Source organism: Mytilus californianus, unplaced genomic scaffold (genome assembly GCF_021869535.1).
Source record: "Mytilus californianus isolate M0D057914Y unplaced genomic scaffold, xbMytCali1.0.p SCAF_1, whole genome shotgun sequence".
Lineage (NCBI taxonomy): Eukaryota > Metazoa > Mollusca > Bivalvia > Mytilida > Mytilidae > Mytilus > Mytilus californianus.
In genome coordinates, this window is record NW_026262581.1 from 20,173,842 (window position 1) to 20,200,389 (window position 26,548).

A 26,548-nucleotide genomic window follows, 5' to 3' on the forward strand; every position below is an offset into this window, starting at 1 on the left:
AAAGAAAGGGGTTCTCCGTTACTGGGAAAATCCAAGGACGTATTGTGTTAGTTATACGTCCTTGGAAAATCTTATCTGATTCAGGATCAATTCATCGGTTACACTCCCCTATCACCAGTGATTCTTTGTGAACTGACATTCTGAAAAAGGTATACTGTTGACTATCAATTTGCATGATTAGTTACAAATGTCGACTCGGACTACTGCAAAAGACAATAATTCAATTCACTGATTTAGATTGAATAGTGGTTCGGTTAATCCCCTCTTCCCCAAACAAGTAAGAATTGGGTTACATCTTTTTTGGTAGTCCAAATAATTATGATGTCTAGCAAGGCTTTTTTATTTTTTGTATGCCCCCGCCGTAGCGGTGGGGGCATTAAGTTTTACCCTTGTCCGTCTGTACGTACATACGTCCGTACGTCCCAAAATTGGTTTCCGTTCTCTAACTTGAGTTTGCCTCAACCAAATGTTTAAGTAAAAACTTATACACAATGCTTATTACCACAAAAAACAGATCAAGTTTGAATTTTGCTGGCGTCACTTTAACCGTTCTAGAGTTATTCCCCTTTATAAATGGAAATATTGCAAAATTTTTAGTTTCCGTTCTCTAACTTAAGTTTGCCTCAACCAAATGTAATAAAACTTATACACAATGCTTATTACCACAAAACACAGATCAAGTTTGAATTTTTGTGGAGTCACTTTAACTGTTCTAGAGTTATGCCCCTTTATAAATGGAAAAATTGCAAAATTTTTATTTTCTGCTAAATATCAAGTTATTTTTAAAATTGGAATTATCCTCCTTTGTCCATTATTATAGTTGAATCAACTACAATCAATGCTTTATACAATGCAATGTTTAATTTTGACTTCCACTGATAAAACACAGATCAAGTTGAATTTGGATAGTGTCACTTTAACCATTATTGATTTATGCCCCTTTATAAATTGAAAGATTGCAAATTTTTAGTTTCCATTCTGTAACTTAAGTTTGCCCCAACCAAACATTATGAAAGCTATACCCAATATTCATTACCACAAAACTAAGATCAAGTACAAATTTTTTGTTTCCGTTTTCTAACTTTAGGTTGCCTCAACCAAATGTTATGAAACTTATACACAATGCTTATTACTACATAATACAGATTAAGTACGAAATTTGGTGGCGACACTTTTACCATTCTTGAGTAATGTCCCTTTATAAACATAAAAATTGCTGAATTTTTCGTTTTTCTTTCTCTAACTTTAGTTTGTCTCAACCAAATGTTATAAAACTTATACACAACCATTCTAGAGTTATGCGTGTTTACAAATAGAAAAATTGCTGAATTTTTAGTTTCTGTTCTCTACTTAAGTTAGCCTCAATTTGGGTAGCGTCACTTTTACCGTTCTTCAGTTATGTCCCTTTATAATTTTTCTATCTATCTATCTTCATATTTCCGCACTCAGTCACAACTTTGACTATTACGTGCCCAGAAAAAAGTTAAAATAGCCTTGCAAGACGTCATAATTATTTGGACTAATCTTTTGGCAAATATGGTCGTACCACAGGAGTTTGTTACAATTTGCCGGGTTTTCTATCCTTACGAACCCTGAAAAACTTACCAGGCCAGGTGATAAAAAATCGGTCTCCCCTTTTTATCCCACCAGAAAATCAAAAGGTTGTCTCCTTACACCTACATGACAAAAACATATACAAATATGGTATCATTGCCAATGTGATGGCTCTTCAACAGAAACTAAAAACGTAGAAGTTAACAACTATATAGGTCACCGTACAGATTTCAACAATGGGCTAAAAAGCCAAACTGGGTAATAAGCTACAAAAGGCTAAAATAGATAGACAATATCTGACAAGGGTAGAAATGTTCAGAATGTTGAAAAAAAAATCTACTGTCCATTTGCATCAAAACTGGCAGCTGACTCATAGGAGTTGTTGCCTTAAATAAAGATTTTAACCGTTTTTTTTTCTTCATATTTCTTGAATTTGCCTTTTTATCTCGAAAACTGTAATAATTAAAGAGAAACTTAAATCTTATTAAAAAGTTATTGCTTTTCAATGATGATTTTGATCCAGTTTTTGCAAAAACTTGGAAACTTTAAATCTTGGGTAAACTCCTTATATTATACTGCCTGGTCTCGTGGTAGTGTGTTCACCTCACGTGCAGAAGGTTGTTTATTTTGAACCCAACCGGGTAAAACCAAAGACTTTAAAGTTGGTATTTGCTGCTTCTCCCCTAAGCACGCAGTATTATTAAGGAGTAAGAGCAAATACTGGTTTGTTCAGAGTCAGAATAATGTGTCAAGGTAAGGTGACATGTCTCTCTGAGAACTAGTGTAAGAGATAAATTGTCTGGTCAGACAAATATAACTAGTATAAAAAGTCAATGGATACAGAATTTACTAGTATATTTAGTCCGATGTCAGTAATTTATGTCCCCAGACTAATTTTCCTAGTCCATGACATCACTATTCCTAGGTAAAAATGTCCAGTTTTTCTAATACTGTATGCAACATGTCAAGTATATTTGGTGTATGAAAATTTTTAAGGATGTACATGTTAGTCTGGCATGTTTTATTCGACCTTGACCTCATTTTTATGGTTCATTGCTCAATGTTATTTTTTTGTTTTTTGGTCAGTTTTTCTATTTTCTTATTTTCAAATTAGCAATAGGTCAACTATATTTGGTGTATGGAATGATTGTAAGGTGCATATGTCTGACTGAGAAGTTTCATCTTATCTTGACTTTACTTTCATAGTACATTGAACAATGTTTAGTTTTTGTGGTTTTTTCGGATACTGTAAGCAATAACATGAATAATGCCCCTATATTTGGTGAATGGAATGATTGTGAGATGCACATGTCTGTCTGGCATGTTTTATATGACCTTGACCTCATTTTCATGGTTCATTGGTCAATGAAAAGTTTGCATTGTTTTGTCAGTTTATCATATGCTTTTAGCAACAGGTAAATTATATTTGGCGGATGTAACGATTGTAAGGTGTGCATGTCTGTCTGGCAGATTCATATAACCATGATCACATTTTATGGTTTTTTGGTCAATGCTAAGTTTTCTTGGTTTTTTATACGACCGCAATAAATTTTTGCGGTCATATATTGGTATGACGTTGGCGTTGTCGTCGTCCGCAGACACATTGGTTTTCACACTCTAACTTTAGTTTAAGTGAATGGATCTCTATGAAATTTTACCATAAGGATTGATTTTGGGGGTTATGGTACCAACAGTTAAGGAATTAGGGGCCAAAAAGGGGCCAAAAATAAGCATTTTTGTAACTTCCAGACATAACTTGTGTGTTAGTGTATGGATCTCTCTGACATTGTACCACAAGGTTCCATATCACCCAGGGAATGCTGGGATTGATTTTTGGGGTAATTGCCTCAAAATATTAGGAATTAGGGGCCAAAAAAGGGCAAAAAACAATCATTTTTCTAGTTTCATGACAATAACTTGTGTGTAAGTGTATGGATCTTTCTGAAATTGTGCTACAAGGTTCCATATCACAAAGGGAAAGCTGGAATTGAGTTTGGGGGTAATTTCCCAAAACGTTTAGGAATAAGGAGCCAAAAAGGAACCAAAAATAAGCATTTTTCTAGTTTCCAGACAATAACTTGTGTTCAAGTGTAAGGATCTCTCTGAAATTGTACTGCAAGGTACCATACCACAAAGGGAAGGCTGGGATTGATTTTGGGGGCAATTGCTTTAACATTTTAGGAATTAGGGGCCAAAAAAGGGGCAAAAAACAAGAATTTTTCTAGTTTCAGGACAATAACTTGTGTGTAAGTGTATGGATCTTTATGAAATTGTACTACAAGGTTCCATATCACAAAGGGAAAGCTGGGTTTGAGTTTGGGGGTAATTGCCTTAAACGTTTAGGAATTTGGGGCCAAAAAGGGGCCAAAAAAACAAGCATTTTTCTAGATTCCAGACAATAACTTGTGTATAAGTGTATGGATCTCTCTGAAATTGTACTGCAAGGTACCATACCACAAAGGGAAGGCTGGGATTGAGTTTGGGGTGATGAATCATAAGGGGGTTCAAAAAATTTGGGGGGAGGATTTTTTTTCCCCTTTTTTTCCTTTTTTTTCTTTAAAATTTTCCATTTTAAATTGGTTATTTCTGATTTATATATAAAAGCAAATAATGATGATATGGTTTGAATAGGTAAATTAAATTTTTTTAAGTTCTTAGACCACATTCATTCTGTGTCAGAAACCTATGCTGTGTCATATATTTAATCACAATCCAAATTCAGTGCTGTATCAAGCTTGAATGTTGTGTCCATACTTGCCCCAACTGTTCAGGGTTCGACCTCTGCGGTCGTATCAAGCTGCGCCCAACGGAGCATTTTATTCATTTTATCAGATATTATTAGCATATGTCTACTTGTTGGTGTATGGAATGACTGCAAGGTGTCATATAAAAATGAGAAGATGTCTGTCTGCCAAGTTAAATATTACTGTGACCTCATTTTCATAGAATATTGATAATATCAAGCAAAAATGATGAGCAAGACAAGATACAAATGATCCAAAATTGTCAGTTGCCTACTCATTATGTTATAGTAGTTATTGTCATTAAATGATAATGTTTACTCTTTTATGTGTAGGGCAAGAACATTAAAGATAAAGGGAAACTATAAACAAAAGAAATTATCAACAAAAATAGATTTACAGACGTCAACAAAGCCTAAATGGTAAGTCCACTTCTATAAAAGTTATTGCCCTTGAATAATGATTACTATGAAAATAAGATGTAGTATGATAAATGAGAAAACTATCCACCAGAGTTCAATTAAGTGGATGTAAGCAATGCAATTACTTATTAGAGGCCAATGATGACCTGTAAATAATGACAGGCAAAATATGGCAGGGTTGATATAAGAATAAGAAGCGGTACAATTGCCAATGAGACTTTTCTCCAATAGAGATCAAATGGCATTAAATTTAACAAAATTAGTTCACTGTACAGCCTTCAAAAATGAGCAAACCCTATACTGCATAGTAATCCATAAAAGGCCATGAAATAACAAATGTAAAACAATTCAATAAGGGCATGGCGTCATTTAAAAAGGGCATGGAGTCTATCCATGCTAAACATGCTTGGGGGAAACATAACAAAGGTGAAAGCTAAGTGCCTGATTTTTGCACAAAACAATAAACAAAAAACAAATATGATATATAGCAACAATTGACAACCACTGAATAATAGACCCCTGACTTGGGACAGACACTTACAAAATGTGGCATGGTTTAACATGTTTGCTGGCGCTAAATCCTCCTCTAATTAAGGACAGTGGTGTAAGTGTCAGTTCAATATAAAAACTATAAAATCAGTTGAAAAGGGTTTTTTTCTGCTCTTGGGTCAGGTTATTTTGATACATTCCCGTTTTCATTCTCAATTTTATTAACTCATTAGAATGCAACAAAGCAAAAAAACAGCTACCAAAAACACAGACCGGATGTGGCTGGAAATTTATTCTTTCCCTTTAACAAAAAAGACTCAACATACAGATCTATTAGTACTCACAGTTACTGACAGCTACTTCAAAGCAAATATCAACTAATAAAATAAACATTTAGTGAGCACCCAACCCACCCCTAACCTGGGACAGTGGTTTTAATAACAGCACAACATTTGAACAAACTGTAGACATTTGTTGCAATTGGCTTAACTCAAAAGACTGCAACAAGGCACAAAAAACAACTAATATGAAAACCATAGACACAGAGCACTGAAATAAGAGTTCTTACAATTTTAAATATTCAAATGAAATTTTTATCAAAATGTACATAAACATGATAAATTAGCCATTTTATTGCTGTATTTCTCTTCATTTATAATTTTTGAGTTTTGTGTATTTGTAGGTCAGACATCTTGGTTTTCATGATCATCATTCAACAGGTCAATACTGAACAGCAAACTTAAAGTTGATATTTTTCTACATAGTGTGACTTTTTTATTAATTTGAAATGGAATGTGTTTTTTTTTCCTACATAAGAAAGAGGAAATTTCAACATAATGACTATAAACAAAAAGGAGTCATATCATCATGATCATAGATGCTCAAGAACTTAATCATGTAAATGCAACAACGTAATTATCAATTGAAAGAAGGGAGGAATGAAAAAATATATTAGTATTTTGTTGTCCAAATGAACTTGCTTTGTCCACTCATTTAAATCGCTCCATCCAATAAAGATGTACGGAGGAAGATTTTTGAAGAACAGATTGCAAAAATGTTTTGTCTAAGAATTGTAGGAATATTCTAGTGGATGAAATAATTTATTTACTTGACTCTTATATAGTGGACTGAATAATTGTTCATAGCAAGCTGAAACAAGAAAACTAAAACTTAACAGGAAAAGTGTTTATTTTACATGTTTTATAAATTTACAAATATAAATGTAATATTATGAACACCACAAAGGAATAAGATTCAAATCGTTTGCATATTCATGTATTGCAATGGAACTATAACAAAGAAAACTTTACCTCATAAAAAGAGTAAACTATTAACTGTGCTTTGTCAATTTATTCAGTCAGAATATGAAATATTTTTTTCAGTTCTATTTTTCATAATAAAACAAAGAAGACAAAGATTTCAAATCAATATTTTTTTCTTTTATTAAGACGTCATCATTTTATTTCAGTTAAAGGATTTTATTTTTTTACTTTAAATATTATTATATTTCCAAAATAATAATAATCTTTATTGTCATATAAACAAATTAAAAACATGTTTGTGACAAAATGAAAAAAACCAAAATACACTCATATATATATATTATAAACTTTTTACTACCAAACAGAATTCATTGTAACATTCGCATTACTGTTACATTTCTAATTTGAATTCCATAGGATTTTATTTTGTCCCATGGGATATTAAAAATCCCATGGGATATTAAAAATCCCATGGGATAATTATAGTCCCATGGGACAACAAATATCCCATGGGACTACAATTATCCCATGGGACCCAAAAAAATCCTATGGGATTTAACCAAAATCCCATGGGATAATGGTCAATCCCATGGGATTTGCCCTATCCCATGGGATATTGAAAATCCCATGTTTTTCTAAATCAAATTACAAAATATATATAATAAAAACAGCAGAAAAGCAATGAAATTATTGAATCCCATGTAATTCTGCACATTTTGGTTATTTACACGACACTGTAGGTCTAAGGAGAGGCGGCGGCGGATTTGCAAATGAGTGTTTTGCAAATTAAAAGTGTCCAGTGTTATAGAAACAATACACAATGATTTATAACCATGTATACCCATCCCAAAAATACTTCCATATATTTTTTTCCTTTAAAAAAAGAATTGTAACATATGCTCTGAAAAACTACCATTCTACTTATTTAAAAATAAAATGTGGATTGTGGACACATGTGGACACAGATGATGCCCCCGCTTGCATATCATATAGTTATAAAGGGACATAACTGAAGAACGGTAAAAGTGACGCTTCCCAAATTTGAACTTGATCTGAGTTTTGTGGTAATAAGCATTGTGTGTAAGTCTCATAACATTTGGTTGAGGCTAACTTAACTTAAGTTAGAGAACGGAAACGAAAAATACAGCAATTTTTCCATTTGTAAAGGAACATAACATTAGAACGGTAAAAGTGACGCCACCAAAATTCAAACTTGATCTGTTTTTTTGTGGTAATAAGCATAGTGTATAAGTTTCATAACATTTGGTTGAGGCAAACTAAAGTTAGAGAACGGAAACCAATTTTGGGACGTACGGACGGACGGACGGACGGACGGACGGACGGACAGACGGACAAGGGTAAAACTTAATGCCCCCTCCTCCGCTACGGCGGGGGCATAAAAAATGACACTACACTTTATAGATAGAACAATAAAAAGCACTTTATGTAGACTTTATTACAAATCTATATTTACCGGTATAAAAGAAACCTGCAGTCACCAATTCATCTGGTGTTTGAGAAAAGTAAGAAGGACAATTTGCAAATGATGACAATCGAATTGTCCTTACAGCAAATTTAGGGTATTTAGGCTTTTCAAGACAAATACCCATGTTCATTGTCTCCATATTTGAAGCTAATGAACTGACAGAGTTAGAAGATTGCGGTTCTTGAAGTGGCGACTGCAGGAATCTGCTGTTTTCTGGCATTCTAATGAGACCAGTAGTGTTGTTCCGGGAAAAAGTTGCGAACTCCGAGTTTGTTCTCCTTGGCACTGTACTATTTGCTAGGTTTTCCTTTCCCAACCTGCTATCGTTGCCTGCGGAAACACTATTTTCTGGAGAAAATATATTCTGGTTCATGGTAACATTGTTTTCTGAATATGTTTCGCTTGTTTTCATTTCATTTGCTAAAGCTGTTTCAATTTTGTTTTCGTTATCCTTTATAACGACTAGGGTTGACGCTTCCGGTGAACTTCCACATGCGCCAACAGATGCGGAAATATCTGCTGTTTGCATGTCATTGTTTCTTGATATCATATTTAAGTTGTCCACAACGAAAGAACAATTAGGTGAATTGTCTTTATGTATTTGTACTGGGCTATCGTTTGTCTTCCAGTTTTTATAATTTAATCCACAAGAAAAGCAGACGACCTCATTTTCGTTTCCTTCGTAGTAAAATCCAGCTTCGGCAAGTCGTATCACTGAAATACTAGTATATGGATAATTAGCAAAGCTTGATAATCTGCACCATTCAAACTGCATAGATTCCTTTAAAGATGATGGTAATCCTGTATTCCGTTCCTTAATAAAACTGTTATAGTCCTGTGGGTTTAACACATAAGTTTGCAAAATAGTCCTCGGAATTTGATATAGTCTTTTGACAAACTTGTTAATCCATAAACATGCCTTAGGATGTTCGATAAATTCTTTCAGTTTTGCTTTATGTTTTGAAAAGTAATATTCAATGTTAATTTTGGACTTCCGAGTTCGCTTATTTCGTTCTTGATAATCCACAATTTTGATAACCGTCATTATGCAAGCACATACACAGTAAAACACTGCGAAGTTTGTTTTTCTTTTCATTGGTTTTGCAAGGACTGATTTGGAATTATCATGATCTAGAGTTTGAAAAAGTGATTCATTTCTTTCACACGAACTATTTTCGTTTTCCGTTTCAACGACCCTCTCTTCTGTTACTTTCAATTCATCAATCACAAGTTCATTCACATAAATGTTCACTTCATTACTGTCTTCATGATTATATTCTGGTATTGCCATATCTTTCTAGTAAGCTAAAGTAAACAAAATCACAAATGTTGTCGATCTCTTACTAAATCAATTTTGTTAAACTCAAATGGACCCAAAGATTTATTTTTACGTCTGTCCTGGCCATTATCTACGGCGTATGAAGTGTTGTCATCTGTCCAATATCTTATACGAAGTTTAAACTTTTTATACGTAGTTATTGTGTAATTTGTTTCTAAAACTGAAGCTGATGTAATGTTAGATAAGGGTCGACCATTTGACTTTCTGAAAGGAGTAGGATTTTTGGAAATAAATTTGCTGGCCTGATAAGAATTGACTATAAATAAGCCTACCCTAGACTGGATGAAAATGAATATTCTGCCCCCTTAAATGCAGGAAATAATTGTGAACTTGATCGAAAATAAATATTTGCGCAGCAATTTAAGCCGTTTAGCTTACCTCCGAGTTAGAACCCCTTTATTCAAAGGCATTCATATAATAATTTGCCTAGGCTCTGAAACTTAAATAAATATTTTAAAACAAATAGTTCAATCAGGGATTTATTATTCATTGTTATTTGACCATTACACATTATACATTTTAAATGATCATTTCAGCTAGAGTAGACTTTTTCTAATATCTGACCTCGAAGCAAAGAATTCAATTTTATACCCCTCAAAATTTCATAGGTACTTGGGGACAGGACATTTTTTTTAGCCCTCTCCCTTTTTTCCCAAATTCGTTATATTTTTCTTTTTTATTTCAATTTTTTTAGTATATTTATGTTTATATGACACAGAAAAACACGAAAACAATGAAATTAAAAGAAAAAAAAATAACGGATTTTGCACAAAAAAGGGGGGCTAAAAAAATTGTCCTGTCCCCAAGTACCTATGCCAAATTTTAATGTATAATGAATACTTTACTTTGAGTTGTCTATTGTCCGAATCATTTTAGAAACAAATCCTACCGTTTTACAGCATCAATAATGATAATTATCTACTTTCGAAAGTCATACACACCTTTTTTTAATTTACAAATTCTCAATGAATCTAAAACGCATATCAGTCGACTGGCACATATTTGTGAAAGAAACTTTCTCCGTGTTCTATAAAACAAACTAACCATGGATAAGTAGCATTTTTCATAATTATGTTTTTTTAAACATCGGAGTCTTTTTGTTATATATTTCTTTATTTTTATATAACATGTAGTTCTTACATGAAGTCTTCTTCGTTTACATATGAATTGTTCTATCTTTACATATTATGACTATAATTTAATCTAAAAATAGCATATACAATGCGGAACTCTTTTAGAATGTTCAATACGTGATGGAAAATATATATATGGACATTCGTCTTGTTTATAATTATAGTTTATTTTTAGACCTGGGGTCACTAGCCAGTTATGACTCATTGTGATAATCTTTATTAAAAGTTCTGTACATCTGTCTATGGGGTTTTCCACAGTGACTTCGCTTATATTTTGATATAATCAAAAGGATGCTACTATTAATATAATTACTTTTTTCTCTTGACATACGCATATACATATAATGTACAATAATTAAAGTCGTTTTACAAAAAACAATGATATTATTTCTTGAATGGCCAAGTTTTACTATATAATACATGTGTACATGGACTTTCTTTTAAAAGAAAATTCTTTATCGTATCAAAATGTCAGAAATGTAGTACTGTTATTGATTTATTGTCCTCATGCAGGTACTACTCTAATTGGCCGATAGAACAATAATATATATATATATCCCTTTTCGACGGTTTGGTAGCGAGTGGTAGTAGAAATGATACTTCAGAATTGTCAAGTGCAGTTTTTGTGTCAATTTTCTGGGCTTTCAGTATCATTGCGACAGTAACGTTTGTCAGGGCTTTGAACACATATTTACTATCTCTTCAAAGTTTATAGCAAGTGGTTTGCTACAGAAATTTCCTGGTTTTTTGGTTTGTTTTTAGCAATAAAGGGCATGTAGCTTTAATTAAAGAATTATTGGTCATATTATATAGCCACCACCCCTTATTGATATGATTCCGGTAAACTTGGTTTTAATTGGGTAAATGGTTTCCAAAGACCTGTTTTAGAAAACACAAGTATTAAATAATGTGTAAATCTTTTCTATTTCTGTTACAACAGCGGCCTTATTAAACATGTTAAAGTCATATGCAACTCCATCTTTTTTTTAAATACCTGAAGGGAAAAGTTTTACTATAAAACAAATGTACGTGAACATTCTTGTAAAGGAATATCCTTTATATTATCAAAATCTTCATAAATGTACTGCTATAGAAATATTGTCTTCTCGTACTCTAATTCACTGATATTTTCCCGTATGCAGTGACCTTAACTACGAGACCTCTCGTTAGAACTTCGGCCACCGCACCGCGCAAGTGCGAGGGGAAATCCGTGATGAAAGAATGTAAACAAACGTACACTGGAATGTAAATAAAATAAATGATTCTTAAAGAACAAATTAAATACACCAAAGCATTTAACAACTGTTAAGGAAATGTTTACTTAAAAAATGGGAACGCATGGAAAATAATAAAAAAAAATATTATGTCTCTATCAGTTCACTTATTTTTCACGTGCTTCACATGCTCTGTGTTGATTGTTTATCAATGTCACGATCGGGTAAACTTCGACAACAAACTCGAAAGTTAATTAGCTGATTGAAATATTATTTGTCGTATAATTTCATATGAATTTAAAGTCGGGTATCAACATCAATCTTAAATTGAATCATAATAATTATATTCAACTTAAATGAGGTAGTATTTGGCCACAGTCGTTTTCAGGATTTTTTTAAAGACAGTTCGTCCAAATTTTCTATTTTTAGTAACAGTGACGGTCAAATGTGAAGGTTTGTTGAATCCTCAGGCATATATATAATACACATAGGGGACATAAATTTATCAATTTATTTAATATTTGAAATTTTTTGGTCCGTTACTGAATTTTTTTTATATTGTAATTACCTACTCTCAACCTTGATTTTTATTTAATGATACTTGCTTTTAAAACTTTCCTTTATTTGGAAAGTGCAAGCCAAGTTTGATCATTAGCCAAGAGGTTTCAAAAAAGTTTACGACAGATTGCGAACATTTAATGATGGTAGTTATAGCTCTAACTGGTTGTGTTAATTAAACAGATGACATAGAATCGTATGGTAAATTAAGTTAGTATAAGCTACATATCAAGCTTTATTCACTACGAATAAGTTTAATGTATCTGTTCAATTTAGAAACAATATGCCGTTCAATCAAGTTTGCCGGTAACTGTATCATGTTTTGCTATCTCCCACTGAAAGGAATTATATTTGCTGTTGAATATTAACCCAACTACCTGTGTATATATATATATATAGGCCATGTAGGTCTCTTTCAACAGAAAATTAAAAATTAGTCAATAATATGTAAAATATGTGTTGTCGTTTAGATAGAACCATATGAAAATTAGTATTTTTGGCGAAAAAAAATTCCCTGGATATTTCCTATGAAATATGTTGGCAGCAATTATTGTTGAGCAGTGTGGCACCGTTAAAGTCCATAATTCCTCTAAAGTCCACAACACCGCTAAAGTCCACAACAAATTTCCGCTAAAGTCCACAACGCCGCTAAAGTCCACAAAATGACCTCCGCTAAAGTCCACAAGAAAACGCCGTTAAAGTCCACAATAACAAGTTCCGCTAAAGTCCACAAAAAAGCACCGTTAAAGTCCACACATTTTTTTTTTATTATTAAAAACATCAATTCGTTTTTTTTTATCCCGTTAGTACAATACAAAACATGGGCCTTTCTTCTCGGTAGTTATTTGTTTATCAGTTTGATAAATGAGAAAAGTACAGTATCTGTAGATGATTTTGTTCCATTAATTTTGATCTTTGTATTATGATCAGATGATGATGGCCAATTTGGACATCATTTCTAAAAAGTTCGTAAATTCGTTAGTTATTAACTTATTACATTATTACTGCATTCTTCAAGTACTGTTTTTTTTTTCTTATTCTTTGCATATAATCACTTTACGTATTAACTAATGTACAAAGCAAACGTGCCTCCTAATCTATAACATTTGAACGGCATTCATTCGGACAACAATCTTGATTATGATTATAAACAAAAAAAAATACTAAGTATATGAATCCTGTCTCCTGTCACAAAACTTTTAACCAACGTTTAACGTTACTAATTTCGGTGTTGGTTATAGAAAACAACGAAATATAATGTGTTATGATTTTCAGAACGGAAAAATGAAGCCAGTATGATAAATTCTAAATAAAAAAGAAAATATTCTATGCTTTAAATTATATTTTTATCGATTAGTATAGGATATCGATGCGTTGAATTGGTGTCTACCAAAAAAACCTGATTTGAGTACATTTCAGTGAGACAGCAACTCAACAATAAATGTAATAGATATTTACAACACTCTTCCGGAAACCAAAGTGAAAATTTGAATATTACTTGCATCATACTTGTATAACATTAATATCAGTTAATAGAATATTGATTAGTTTTTGACCTAAAATGAATTTACACAAACTTTCGCACAAAAGTGTATGTGTTGTACTGTTTCATCACTGTTCCAGGTTAGGGAAGGGTTTGGCGCCAGCAAAGTGTTTAACTTCGCCACATTCTGTATGTGCCTGTCCAAAGTTAGGTACCAGTAACTCGTTGGCTGTCGTTTGTTGCTGTATATCATATAATTTTCCCGTTTATTGTTATGGAAATACATGTATATCAGGCCGTTAATTTTCTCGTTTGAATTGTTTAACCTTTTTTTCTTTTATTTCGGGCCTTTTAAAGCTTACCGTGAGGTATCGATTGTGCTCTTTATTGAGGGCCATACGGTGATCTACAATAGTTGTTAAATTCTCTGGTAGAGAATAATCTCATCGGCAATCTTATCACATATTTTTCTATCAGTTAAATAATTTCCGAGGCCTGGTTTGCCGATCGATCTAAGAAGTATTATATCTACAGTAATCACTAGGATGTCAACACCGAGGTTGTAAATTCGATGAACCCCGCTCGAAGCAAGGGCGTTCGACTCCAATCCTTATTAACTACTTCTGTATTGTTCTGCACTCCTTTATCTAAAACAACATATTGTTGTCTTATTCCTTACACTCACATCATTTGAACTTTGATGAAGAGTTGTCCCATTGGCAATCATACCAAATCTCCTTATATTTTATAATGACTGTTTACTTATTCCGTACTGTGTTCTGTGTACTATTTTCGTTAACACATGACATGGGTAAAATATCTTTGTTCTTACTGTGCTATAATCTGGATAATGCACAGCTAAGGCGGACCCTGGATTTTGAAAGGGATGGAACTTGATTCCATAAAATTAAAAAAAATATCTATTTTATAATATTTTGTGTACAATGTAAATCTTAAATTGGTGTTTCACAGTCAAACCAGTTTACTTAATAATTATTTTTTGTCATTTCTGCCAAAAAAAAATGTATTTTAGAATATCAATTTAAATAAACTCTATTTTTGTGTTCCATGGAATGAATGTATTACGACTATTTAGATATGTATACCTATTTAGTGACTATTTTGCGATCGAATTTAATGAGGATCATTTTTAAGTTTGTACCAAAACAGCGGAGGAGGGGGAATAAGCTGCAGATCAATTGTAAAGATGCACCATGTCTTCAAAAATGAATTCAGTAGACACAAAATAAAGGGGGAGGGGAAGTCAAAGATTGAAAAATGAAACATTTTTTTCTGTTTACTTAATATATTAAATTAAGGTACATTTCTCCTCGGTTCATCTTCTTCTAAGCATATTATTGAGGGAAAGAAAGGCACTTAATCTTTACCCAATAACCCGTTCAGTTATGATTTTTCATACACCGATTTAAAAGGTATGTAGCAAACTGAACTAAAACTGAGGAGATGTAGATTATACGTCAATAAGACAGTAATCAAACGACAAAAACAAACTAATGACTAATAAAGGGCAACATGTAGTATAGTTAAGAAAAAAAGAAAGGTGTCTACACAATATGTCAATTTTTAAATCGTCAATAATTTATATAAAAATTGTAAATAAATTTAACAGAAACGATGAAAAAAATCTTACATCAAACTGCAATTCTCCAAAAAGTGTAACAATTTAGGAAAAAGCCTAAATATAAAAAAAATGTTAATTATTTAATACTTACCAACCTTTAACTGCATTACAGCGTATTTCCCCCCTTTCTTTGCCCTACAAGAAACTTTCCTAGGAGCCGTGGATTGCGGAATATCGTCCGCATATTTCCAAAATGTTCACGTTAATTGATGACGTAATGTGTTAAAACAGTTATTCGCCAATCAAATCTACGTCGTTCTGGTTAATTAGGGTCACCCGAGCCGTGCAGAATAAATCATATATACCGACTTGCTTGGTGAATAGCTATAACATAAAAACAAGAATGTGTCCATACTACACGGATGCCCCATCCGCACTATCATTTTCTATGTTCAGTGCACCGTGAAAATGGGGTAAACACTCTAATTTGGCATTACAATTAGAAAGATCATATCTTAGGGAACATGTGTACTAAGTTTCAAGTTGATTGGACTTAAACGTCATCAAAAACTACCTCGACCAAAAACTTTAACCTGAAGCGGGACAGACGGACGGACGAACGGACAGACGGACGGACGAACAAACGAACGGACGCACAGACCAGAAAACATAATGCCCATAAATGGGGCACACAAAAATATACATACAATAGTTGTTTAACTTAGTAAAGTGTTTTTAATCACATGCAAAATTAGTCAAAGATTAATATGTATAAACTCACAAAACGCTAAATCTGTTCTGCAGTAACCAATAAAATTGTTTTGATGAGAACAGAAACATTCCTTGATAGTATATAATTCGTGAAAGTTTCAGCTCACAATTTCATACTTGTCTTCCATTTAGCCTTTTAAAAATACTAAAAAGTATCTTAAAAAAGAGAATAAAGAAAGGAAATTAACTCTGAAAGCGATACCGTGAACTTTGATGTGACGTATATTTTATCAATCATTATGACTATAGGATAGTTCCACAATTGTTGGTGTTCGGGCTCAATGCAAGATGAACGTTCCTATTGCCTTTATCTTATATCCACACCCTCCAATGCTCATATACATATATTTTTATTAGTTCTGGATTTCTCAACACACAAATAAATCGGCAAGTGAATGTAAAAATCAAATAAAAAAAATTTCCAAAACTACATTTGACGGCATTAACAGTTGGATTTTCACAAACCATTTGTTGAAAGACGCAGAATTGTCTGAATATATAATTTTATTTGTTTATTTGGTCATAATTTTCTTCGGTTATTTTTGTTTTTCTCCTGATGCAAATCTAAATTTTGGATAAAATATAAACTTTGTGTTATATCATCAGAAATTGATAATTAACGCTTCAAAATAAATATATTACCAAATAAACAAATAAACCTATGAGAGTTCTGCTTCTATTGGTACCAATTTTGATTAAAATCTTTCATGAAATAGTCCCTAAATATTTTTTATGAAAAAAACGTAAATGTTCATGATATATATAACAACAAATTGTAGATGACCATTAAATTTTACTGGCTTGACGGTTTTTGAAGTAACGTTCCTAAATGTTCTAAAACTTATCTTCCAAAATATACATGTATGTACTTCCAATAACTTCAATTTCAATGAGTATTTGAACTCAATTTCATACTTAATACAGTAGATTAACTCATAAAGTTACAATGTAGCGTCACTTTTGTATTTAGTTAAAGTTTTAATTTCATTTTTTGACTCTTGGTAAATTTGACAAATGCACATGTATGGTCGAGCTCGTACTAGACCGTACGAGTATACTCATACGGTACGAGCATACGTTCGAGTATACTTATACGGTCCAAATACTCATATTGTCTGGAACATATATACATGTAGCATTGTTGAAATAAAATATGTTATACTTGTACTCATCATGGGTAATACACAATACAGAACCGCATCCGCGTATAATTTATTCAATTCATCATTTATTCTGAAACAAATACACTTTCCTTTTTGAGAAACAAAACAAACATGCAAACCAATGGGTGATGGAAATCTGCTGAGCACCACAAAATGCATGAATGTGTGGAATTCTTTATCATTATTTTGATTTCAAACAAGAACATTATGGTTCAAAGTCTATTTTTGAGATTAACGGACCGTTTTGGCTGCTATGGAGCCTAACAGACACTGAATGGAAATCATTCTTATGTTTTATAGATATTTGCAAAGGAAATTTAAATGTCAAATATAGGCTCCAAATTATGTCAGTGTCTCCATCATATACATAAAGAGAACGCTATGTTGGAGTTTCTTGTAGATGAACAAATGTTTACTAAAGAATAAAAAGAGCACTATAGCTAGATAACTTTTCAGAAATGTTGTCTGTTTGATTGATAGGAAATCGCAATACAAAGATCAAATTTATGGGGATCAAAAGCAGATACTATAATCTTTTCATTTATCAAAAATATAATTCAAGCTGATAAGAAATACTTTCCAAGAACAAAAGTCCATGCTTTTTATTAGATCCATATATACTATCGGGAGTAAAAAACAGCGAATTGATCTTTTGATAATAAAAAAAAAAAATGTTTGGACTTTAACGGTGCTTTTTTGTGGACTTTAGCGGAACTTGTTATTGTGGACTTTAACGTCGTTTTCTTGTGGACTTTAGCGGAGGTCATTTTGTGGACTTTAGCGGAAAGTTTGTGGACTTTAACGGCGTTGTGGACTTTAGCGGAAAATTGTTGTGGACTTTAGCGGTGTTGTGGACTTTAGAGGAATTGTGGACTTTAACGGTGCCACAGAGCAGTATAAAACATAAATTATAAGTAAAAAAAAAGAAATTTTGTTGTCTCTCAGTGTTATCATTATTTTCGTATTTAAATGTTATAAAATATACGGGGATTGGTTGGCAAAACATTTTAATGCACTGTAAAGAAAAAATCTAAAGGAGTTTCAAAATACTATAAAGTAAAAAAAAAATGGAACAGATATCATCTTTAAGACACTAGCCAGTACTTTTGGCAAACAACATAGATGTGGTATAAATAAGCCAATAAGACAACGATTCTACAGAGACCAAAAATTACGTAGATGTTAGCAACTATCATAGGTCACCTTAAATAATTACAAAATTCCATACCGAATAGTAAGCTATAAAAGACTCCGACATGAAAAAAAATGTAAAACATTTCAAATTAGAAAGCGAACGGCCTGATTTAAGTACAAACAGTATAAAGAAAGACAAATTTGATAGACAGAAACCTACGTCAACCACTTATTTACAGGCTCCTGACTTAGGACAGGCACATACAGAATGTGGTAGGGGCAGAATACAGAATGTCTGCGAGCGCTTAACCATCCCCTCACCTGGGACAGTGGTTTAACAGCACAACATGAAGAATGAAAACCACTAACTCAATATAGCAAGTTGCTTTCTATGTTAAATTCTGAAATTGCAAGCATTCATAGCTATTTTTAAGTTTGAATAAAGTGACAGTCATTTCATGCCAACACTATACCTTATCTGACTTTACTGAAAGCTTCAACATTCCTTTAGTTGCTTATTAGAGCGCACTGGTTCCCGGTAGTTTCGTAGTACAAAATCAGGTACATGTATTTCGGATCTTAACAACAGGACAAATATGCCCTCCTATTTCGATTTTATATATATATTTTTTATTATTCAAAAGGAAAGTGTCAACAAGGTATCTACGGTAATTACACGTCCTTTTAGCTTTCATCTGATACCAAAATTACCCAAATATCATACTTATGACAAAGTTACAGCTCTAAGTAAGAACTATTTTGTTTAAGATATGTACTACGTTCTTGTTCTTTCGGGCTAAGCCCAAATTAGTTGTTCTATACCTATAACACAAACAAACTTGCTTGATTGACTTCTGCTTTACTTAATTGCATTCTACATGATCTATTTCTAACAAAGAAAAGCACATAAAGTTTTTTTTTTTTTCAACTAGAGGTAAATACTATTTATTCCTTGTTTTAATATCTGTCAAAAGTTTTAAATGGTTTCTTTCTTCTGGTTTTAAGTTGTCAGTTTATTAATCAAGTTTGTATGACTAAACATAGGAGGGAGTTGTACATTGAACTTTGATTTTGATACTAGTATACAAAATGAAAAAGAAATGGTTATCCTTAAAAAAAAAACATTTTTTTTATATATTTAAACAAGGTTTCCACTGAATATGGTGAATACGCTTACGATGCTTTTATCTCGTTCTATGATGATGATAGCGTATTTGTATCAAAATATTGCATGGAAAACCTTAAAACTGAAGGGAATTATAAACTGATCGTGCACCAACGTGACTTCCTACCAGTTTTATTATTCAAAGGAAAGTGTCAACAAGGGATCTACGATAATCACAAGTGCTTTATCTTTCGTTTGATACCAAAATTACCCAACTGTCATAATTATGACAAAGTTACAGCTATGCGTAGGAACCATTTTGTTTAAAATATGTTTTACTTTCTTATTCTTTCGGGTCTGGCCCAAAATAGTGGTTCTATACCTATAACAGAAAAAAACTTGCTTGATTGACTTCCGTTTTACTTAATTGTACTCTACATGATCTATATCTAACAAAGCAAAGCATATAAAGCTTTTTTTTCAACTGGAGGTAAATGCCATTTATTCATTCATGATCCTCCTTCTGGTTTAAAGTTGACAGTTTTTATGACTAAACATGGTAGGGAGTTGTACATTTAACTTTGATTTTAATATTCAAAATGAAAAAGAAACGGTAAAATTTTTTTTTTTTAATTTTTAAACAAGGCTTCTGCTGACCATGGTGAATACACTTATGATGCTTTTATCTCGTACTGTGATGGTGATAGAGCATTTGTATTAAAAGATTGCATTGCAAACTTAAAAAATGCAGGGAATTATAAACTGTGCGTGCACCAACGTGTCTTCCTACCAGGCCAAGAGATAACAGTCAATATATTACAAACGCTATTAATGACAGGAGAAAGACAGTCTGACGTCTTTAGTGCCGTTTTCTGCTCTTTGGTCGGGTTGTTGTCTCTTTGACACATTCCCCATTTTCATTCTCAATTTTATGCATAATAACAAGAAAGTTTTTGGATATTTGTGCTCCGGAAGGGTCAGCAGATCCTGCTCCACATGTGGCACCCTTTGTGTTGCTCATGTGGTTTATTCACGGTTCTCCAACATTTAAAAAATCTAACTCACGTTTATCCAACAAGTATCAGACAATAAATGGGATAGGTGTTTATGTATTAGTCAGAATTTTTGTTTTTAGGAAGGTATAGTGAGACCTGTGTACAATATATAATCATTTTTTCATGTTATACTTTTTAATGATAAATGTAAAATAATTAATAAATTCAGAAAAATTCAAAAACAAATTTTAGTATAAAAATTCTTATAATACTTTTCAACTTCCGATTATAATCTAAAATAAAAATATATTTGACAGCTTTCAAACGATTTTTGTCTAACAAATCATTGAGTAATTGTTAAAAAAATAAAGTATCGTTAACCGCACCCAGTGGCGTAGCTTACGTTTTGGCAACCGAGGCAGGTAACCGAGGCAGTTTGTGAAAACACATATACTCCTCCTTTATACCCGTTTTAATCATTTTAAGGTATCCACATAATGCAGCAGGTTCTGACTATATACTGACTAGCTACTTAACGTACCATATATCGACTTGTATAGACTTGTTGTAGTTATTGATTTAAATCCTTTGTGACCTATAGAAACATTGCCCTTCTCTGATTTATTTTTTTTACTAACTTATTTAATCCTACTTTAAATAAAATCAGTGAATCCAAAACAAAATCAGTAAAACAGATGATTATTCAACTCACGAGACGAGCCTTCTCCGATCGAATCACTCGACCATTCAGGTAAATTATTGAATTTATTTGATAACAATTTCTAGATATCTTTGTCAGGTTTATATGAGGCCCCGTATACAGTTTAACTCTACACAATACAAGCAATGGTCGATGATGTTATGTACCAACTCGTCTTTAGTCTACTATCCAATAAAAGTGCTTGTCAACAACATCAACTCCAACTAGCACCACAAATATTCTTTACTGACTTTGAGACAGCTACCCGTTATCCGGCCGAACGAGCATTTGCCAACATTACATTAAGATGCTAGCTTTTTCCAATGCACTCAATAAATCTTTCCCAGATACTATATATTAAAGCAATAGGCTAACTACATTTTGTGTATGGTATGATTGTAAAATGTACAGGATTCATCTTACCCTGACCTCATTTACATGGATCAGTGATGGTGTTGAATTTGTGATATCTTTTAGTAAAATCTTCATGTTACAGAATTTCAACATACATTCAATCATGATAAGTAAAGCAGGCAAGATATTTCAGCGTTTGCACTCTTCTTTATTAATTAAACTTTTTGTGCTTAATCTTATTATCTTTTTTTTTTGTATAATACTATTAATGTGTCCGCAAATTAAAAGCATTCACCTGTGCAAAATTTAAAGATTTTCCTAGTGTTTTTGACCAATATTGTTAATAATTTTATAGGATTGTAAAATATTTTCGTTGTTAAGCAATGTTTTGTATATCAATGTTCTTTGATGAAATAAATATATTTCTTTCCAATTTTGACTTTTTTTTCGACCATCCATCCGTCAGATCAATCTAAAGTTGAACCGAGCTGGATTGACTGTAACTCATTTCATTAATACTTTTTTGCTAAAAAAATCACATTTCTCCAACAAGAAATTATCTAGTGTATACAAATATATTAAAAGCTGGAGATTCGAGAAACGTGAACACACCGTTCATGTGAGTACCAACCTGGTATTCAGTGTAATTCGGTATGTCACATTCTGGGAAAAGGAGGACGGGAATGAAATTACAACGATGGGAACATCTGCCGCCATCTGTAAAAGGAGGACGGGAATGAAATTACAACGATGGGAACATCTGCCGCCATCTGTGAAACAAATCTTCCATAACGGTCAACCAACTCATGATGGCATCCGTAAAGTTTTCGAACGGATGATTTCATCTTCACAACTTGGAACCATTTATATAATGGACAAGTCAACACTATGAACATAATGTTGTGAGATCACACATTTCGTCACTTGCATTGTCCAACTGTGTTATTTACTATTAAAATATTCAATTTAAAAAAGTCATGTAATAAACAATTCATTTTATAGTGTGTTTCTCTTTAAAATATAATCTGTAGTTTGATTTAATATTTTAATGAAAATTAAACAGATAGATATTTGAAATGCTTTTTGTGCAAAACCATTGACAAATAGAGAAAGCCGCACTAAATAAAACAAAATAGACGACAAACAAAAGCAGGGTATGTTAAGATCTTCACTTTACTACCAAACAGATGAAATAGACGACAAACAAAAGTAGGGTATGTTAAGATCTTCACTTTACTACCAAACAGATGAAATAGACGACAAACAAAAGCAGGGTATGTTAAGATCTTCACTTTACTACCAAACAGATGATTTTAATTCTATCATTGTGAACGTTCCATTTCTGTTAAACAACATTTTAGAACAGCATATTCGTGCAGTATATATCTCCCAGTTGATACATTTTCAGGGCTGACCTCATTACTTACAAAAAATATATTGTACAAAGGATTCCAAATGGTAACTTTGAAAAGTTTTGCGGACGTTATCATGCTTTGGTTAATAAACATGGCATATCTGTGTCACAGATGACCACCGATACGTTCCACTTGTTGTTACAGACCTTCTAAAATTCAAACTGACCATTATTCCGTGCGTTCATCGTGTATCGTGCGTGTTGCGTGCGTGTATCGTGCGTGTATCGTGCGTGTACCAATCGTGCGCTCATCATTCATCGTTCCGTGTATTTTCCGTGTAACGTGCGTGTATCGTGTATTCTTAATCGTGTATGGTGCGTGTATCGTGCGTGTATCGTGCGTGTATCGTGCGTTCATCAATCATTCGTTCTTAACCGTGTATCGTGCGTTCGTCAATCGTGTATAACTGTGTACATCAGATAACGTGCATTTGTCAAACATTTATCTCTAATCGGATAACGTTCATTCATTGCGGTTTTTATATGATAGTCGGTTATAGAGCTCATCAAAGCTTATATTTTATCTCACGGTTAAAGTGTATATATATGTTCCGACTTTAAATAAAATTTACATTCATACTTACTTTCTTGTGAACACTTAATTAACTTCATCGTATACATAACGTTCATACAGATTCATGAATTTTTGTAAACATTTCGTGGTTATTCAGTGAATCTTGGCTGGGACTGACACATTTTAATATAATGATACATGTTCTACGTACAAACAATAACATGATGACATTTCTACGACAGAACAGTTAAAATTGGAATTTCTATTCAACTGAGCGAATGGGCTTAAAAATATACTATTGGCCAACTGTTAATTGTTAAAAAATATTCCGCCAATTAAAAACAACAGTGCTTTTGCAAAATTTAGATGTGGGTAGCACTAAAAATAGAAACTGGAAAGTATGAAAGAAAAGAAGTCCACGAGATGACATGTGTTGTAGCTCTACTATTGAAGATGAACTTCATGTCATTTTAAAATGCCCTTTATATGTAGATTTAAGACAAATTATGATACATTAAGCTAAACATTTTAATGAACATTTTAACCTTTATTATCAGATAGCGAAAAATTTATATTTTTATTTAATAACGGCAATGTTGCTGCTATAGTTGCCAAAAACATCAACAATATTTCATTGAAAAGAAACGCCATTTTATTTCCTAGTTCTCAAAGAAAAAATGTTTTATTTTCATATAGTACAGGTGGACACTGTAAATTTTAAATGTAAATGAGTAAATATATTGTGTCTTAAAAGTCTCTCATTATTCTTTTTAAGATTGGTACATACAATGCAAATGTTTTAATGTTTTATGTTTATTTCTGTGATTCTCATTTTATGTTTGTATGTGGTGAGACTATAATAAAATATTGAATCAGTATTAACATGATTAATGTTCAACTTGAGTTATTTCTCCAATGTTGAACAATGCAAGATTGTAATTCTTCGCTTATTTGGCAAATTCATATTCTACTAAATATTCAAACATTTAAGTTTTGATAAATACCATTACAAATATAATTTTTGTCTTCGTTTCTGATGGTCACGTGCAGGTAAGGTTATTCCATTGAGAAAATACAATATACAAGATTGTCGGGTAAATGTGGATTGCGGATTAAGATTTTAGATGTCAAACTTGAATTAACAAATTAAACTGAGGCGAATTTAACACGAATATGTATTTTCTCTTCAACAGTGTTTTTATTCTCTGTTCTTTATTTTCATTTAAAATAAGCTACATATGTTTTGTGGAAAATTGAATACAAATAAACATATGTATTTGAAGGCATTTTTTTAATTAAACAAGTATAAGATCACGCAAATATATCCCGTATTCCTTAAGAAGGATTTTAAATTGAGGAACTTTTTAAACTTGAAATTGTGTTTACGAGTTTAAGATATTCTTTTTTATTTAAATTTTTTGATAAAATAGTTAAATATATTGTATTATCATAACAAGTCTTTATTTAAATTATTTAAATGGAATAAACATGGAACACTTTCACAGATTCACTTTTCATTGTGTTCATGGTTGCATATCAAGGACACCGTTTTTAATGTATGTCTAAAAGATTAATATCCGAAAAAATAATTCACAATAGTACTTTGTATTAAAGAATGACGGATTATTTTACCATGGGGGTATTTTTTGTTCCGTTACTGAGGACATCTTTTTGTCCTTTATGAATCCATATGACAAATTTGACTCCAATAAGGATAAATTTTATCTTATAGAAAAATCGGTAGTTTTTATCCGATAGATTTTGTGTTCATCTTTATCGGATATAAAAGATTGAAAAATACAAACAATTAATTGAAGTTTCGTATGCATCTATCACGATCCAGCAACTTTTGACTAGTATACCTAAAGGGTTGCCTTGGTTTTATAGCTCAAAACGGTATCATTTGTTTTGCTTTACATTGGGTTAAATAATGAAATGTATGTTTCAGAAATTTACACAAGTTTGATTTCGGCTTTGACTCCCGGGGACACTGTCGTTTACAGTAAAAAACGAAAATCTACACATATACGTTCTTATAAAAAAGAAGTTGTGGTATGATTGTACTATTAATTCATCCATCTTATCCTTTTAGTTTTGTGATAATTTGCATATCAAATACATGAAACAACAGGGGCGGATCCAGCCATTTTAGAAAGGGGGGGTTCCCAACCCCAGGGCAAAAAAGGGGGGGGGGGGTTCCAACTATATGTCCCCATTCAAATGCATTTTTCATGCATCTATAACGCTTTTCTGGATTTACTTTCACTAGGAACGCTCAATGCTAAATTTGAAAGCCAAAGAATGTATAAATTAGATAGGAGTGTAGAGCTATATGACCAATAAATGGCCTATACACATTCACAACATTCTGTGTATTTATGTGTCTGTCCAAAGTCAAAAGCACGTAGTTCAGTGGTTTTCGTAACATCAATTCTGTTATATACATGTATTTGGGCTTTTTTTGTAACAAGATACATGTAGATTTGAAATAAAGAAGGCCGTTAGTTTGCTCAATTGAATTGTTTCATATTTTTTTCATGTCGGGGCGTGGCCTTTAATAACCGACTTTACAGTTCCCGTATTTTTTCATTATTGAAGGTCGTATAGATATAACTGCTAGCATTCCTCTTGATTTGAACTTTCTTGAATAGTTGACTCACTAGCAATTATACCACATTTTCTTATTTTTACATAAGCCTTCAATCCATCAAAAGCCAATATAGTCTGCTGTAGCTGAAACCTACGTTTCTTAAAAAAAAATCTAAATTTATATACTGACAATTTAAGAAATGTTTGTCATAGATATCTGTTCGTGATATAAGTATCAAAATATTTTAGCTATGAAGATGTGTAAACCCTTAAATAAACCCTATTTCTTTGGGCAATACCTACGGGAATTAAAATAATAAAAACCATTATTAAAAAATCGGATTATATATGTGTGTATGACTCGGAGGTGCAATAGAGATCATAAAGTTTGATGGCCACGCGTGAAGTGCGCTGGTCTGCGCCGAAGTGCGATGAGCTGTTCGATGGTTTGCGATGGTTTATATAACGCGGGATACCTAGATTAAAGTCTACAGATGTGCAATTATTATGAGCAGTATATTTGTTTCAATGTCAGTATATAAAGCA

General features: G+C 32.4%; 1 protein-coding gene and 1 long non-coding RNA gene across 3 annotated transcripts in view; one reads left to right on the top strand and one right to left on the bottom strand.

Annotated features, from left to right (window-relative positions):
• Positions 1-9,442, bottom strand: part of LOC127713497 (baculoviral IAP repeat-containing protein 2-like) — a 28,861-nt gene extending 19,419 nt beyond the window's left edge. The window contains exon 1 of one of the 2 annotated variants that reach the window (XM_052219802.1): positions 7,943-9,442. In XM_052219802.1, the coding sequence (XP_052075762.1) occupies positions 7,943-9,245 (1,303 nt within the window). In that variant the 5' untranslated portion in view covers positions 9,246-9,442. The remainder of the gene's footprint in view (positions 1-7,942) is intronic. The other variant, XM_052219793.1, reaches the window with a different exon arrangement.
• On the top strand, positions 101-6,624 carry LOC127715465 (uncharacterized). Its single transcript, XR_007988444.1, has 3 exons — positions 101-149; positions 4,631-4,717; positions 5,889-6,624. It is a non-coding gene; the product is annotated as an uncharacterized LOC127715465 (long non-coding RNA).
• Positions 9,443-26,548: the final 17,106 nt, after the last annotated feature.